At 44.0% G+C, this 2,745-nt stretch overlaps 1 protein-coding gene across 1 annotated transcript; it reads right to left on the reverse strand.

Moving 5' to 3' along the window:
- Window positions 1-1,802: 1,802 nt before the first annotated feature.
- rps29 (ribosomal protein S29) lies at window positions 1,803-2,745 on the reverse strand. The gene is made up of 3 exons (XM_073039630.1): window positions 2,584-2,745; window positions 2,304-2,403; window positions 1,803-1,932 (listed from the first exon to the last, which is right to left on the reverse strand). The coding sequence occupies exons 1-3, from the start codon at window positions 2,643-2,645 to the stop codon at window positions 1,924-1,926; spliced, it is 171 nt and encodes a 56-aa protein (XP_072895731.1). The 5' UTR covers window positions 2,646-2,745; the 3' UTR covers window positions 1,803-1,923.

Genomic DNA, 2,745 nt, shown 5'->3' on the forward strand with positions numbered 1-2,745 from the left:
CCCTGGGGATCAAGGATGACTTGCTGCCAATCTGCTTTTGAGTGCAAAACTTAGTGAGACCATTGTTGAAACCATGCTCTCTTCCACGAAAAGAGCACAACTTGGCTGACAGGATGTTGCATTTCTTAAGTGAGACTGAAGGGATCCAATTCATTCAGAAACATGTGTCTATATACAACAGACAAAAAAATGCTGGAAGAACTCAGCAGGTCAGACATCTATGGAACAGGTAGAAAGGGTAAACAGTTTACATTTCAGGTCAAGACAAAATGAAATATGCATCATATATATCATTAAATATATAAAACTAAGTGCAAAAAAATCAAAAATAGTGATTTAATGATCATGGACGATTCAGAAATCTTAATGGCCCACAAGGTGAGAACATTCCTATAACATTGTCTTCAGGTTACTATACTACCTACATGGGCATGTCCTGGCTGGTGGGGGTACTTAATAATAGATGCTGCATTTGAGTTATTTTCTTTTGACCTCAGTGCCTAGACTCATACTCATGATGGAGCTCTCCGAGTTTACAACCCTCTGCAGCTTTTACCAATCCTGTGCATTGGCCCCTCCATACCAGATGGTGATGAATGCTTTCCACAGTACAGCTGTAGAAATTTGCCAGTCATCAATGACATACCAAATCCTCTAATCCTCTGCAATGACAGAGCTAGGTAACAAGCGTTTAGGGAATCACTGGGAATACAGAAAATCTGTAACCTGAATGTAACTAGGACCTCAGTTCAGGGAAGCATTGGTTCGCTTTAAGTATTTTCCAGTGCCTTGAGATACCAGTCTCAGAAGCACATGGGGAGTGATTGTTGCCCAGCAGATTCTAGGTCCCCAAATTAACTTCCAAGTGTTGAAATTCCTGCATACGTTTTTATTCCGCTGCACATTGCTCAGTATAACCCTACACCACAAGGGGGTGAAAATCTGATAAACTGTACTGAGGAATCCGGGCTCCAATTTAATTCAAACCATCATATTGAGGCCTGTTTGGAGACAACATTTTTTTTAAAAAAAGGAACTCAATGGACCAGGTAGCATCTCTGGAGGTAAAGGGATGCTTAACACCCCAAGTCAAGATCCTGTACCAGAATAGATTTGCAAGTATCATTAGCAGGCCACTCACTACAAGTTGTGAATTCTGAGCCTTAAATTAAATTTTACCTCATCTCTCATTTCCAGGATGTAGTTTAGAAAACAATAATGGTGTTGGGTGAGACTGCCCTAAGACAGCTTGAGATCAAGATGGTAGTGCAAAGCACTCAGAATGTAATGACTATAGTGACATTGTATAAGAGCTTCTACAGAAAGCAGGAGGAAAAGGGGAACTGGAGAGAAGGCCAGTTGAGACTGAGGGTGGTTCAGAAGCAGATAGGGAATTACGATGCACGAAACAAGGGGACAAAGGTTCACACTTCTAAGATCACAAATGCAGAATATATTTCCATTCTTTAAAAATGCTTTCTGGACTATGACATGGAATAACTCAAAATTCTACTTGCATCCTCAAACCCATGCCAGACCAAAGATGCAAATGTGTAAGATCCTAAACTTCAGGTCTATGTTTTAAATCCAAACTCAACACCAAGGTTTCTGCCAGAATACACAATGTAGATCAGTCTCTCACCCTTATTGATAGTGCTTGGACTGCTTCTAAACACACACCACTCCATTTCACCAACGTGCTTATAAATTTCCAAGTTGCATTTGAGTAGCAAAAGCAGACTAGAACAAATGCTGATCACACACCCAATATATTTAATGCTATGAAAGACAAGTCTCAGCACTAACAAGAAGGAACTTTATTTACAAAATTGGAGCATTACAAAACGTTTGCTTCTGTCAGATGATCACAGCTGAGTAGGTCAGGGTTCTTTTTCCTCATTGCAGTCTTGCTCCATTCGTAATTTAGTCCAACTACAGGAAAAAAAAATAAGATTAGGCATTTCAATCAGAAAAGCATTTACAATCAAAAGGTAACAACACATCAGACATTCACAGCACACAGACATGAACAGTGACTCATTCGATTCTGACAGTGTACTGAAATAGCAATCAGTGCAGGAATCGAAGTGACAGCTTCTCTATAAAACGGATGGAATCCAAAGACCATTTCCCACAGAAGTCGGAGTCTTGAAATAGTTTATACCCCACTTATGTTATCCTACCCGCAATAAACTCCCAAAACATGGGGCGACGTTATTCCTCCATCCAGCCAGCAGCTCAGCAGGCGAGCAAGCCGCTGGAGATCGCAAGGGGAGAGGTGGGCCAGGTACCCGATTTCTTACCTTGACGAAGCCGATGTCCTTGGCGTACTGTCGAAAGCATTGCCGGCACATGTTCAGACCGTACTTCCGGATCAGTCCGTGACGGTTCGCGCACACGCGGCTGCGAAATGACAATAAAACAGGGGGAATTAGGAGGGCGGGATGGTGAACCGGGCTGCAGGCCTGGGATGGGCCCGAACGCCGCCTGAAACTTAGGCTTCATCTGCACGTTCCTAATACCACGGATGCCGCTGCCCCATGGCCCGGGTACCGAGAGACACCACGGCGATAGAATACGCACCAGGAGCGGGAGCCCTGTCCGAATTTTCGGGGGTGAGACCAGTAGAGCTGCTGATGGCCCATGTCGGCGCGGCGGTGGATCCAAAAGAGAGAGAGAGAGTGTAGGCCGCGCACGCGCTCTTCAACCCCTTCCCAGCGGCCCCGGCGTTCTCATTTGAATATC

This window comes from Hemitrygon akajei, chromosome 3, assembly GCF_048418815.1.
Source record: "Hemitrygon akajei chromosome 3, sHemAka1.3, whole genome shotgun sequence".
Taxonomy (NCBI): Eukaryota; Metazoa; Chordata; class Chondrichthyes; order Myliobatiformes; family Dasyatidae; genus Hemitrygon; species Hemitrygon akajei.

What these genes read in the sequence shown, in the direction of transcription:
- rps29 (XM_073039630.1), bottom strand. Translation starts at nt 2,645, where the DNA reads ATGGGCCATCAGCAGCTCTACTGGTCTCACCCCCGAAAATTCGGACAG. An exon ending in GGACAGGGCTCCCGCTCCTG is followed by an intron (nt 2,404 to 2,583) that starts GTGCGTATTCTA and finishes GTCATTTCGCAG; the next exon opens with CCGCGTGTGCGCGAACCGTC.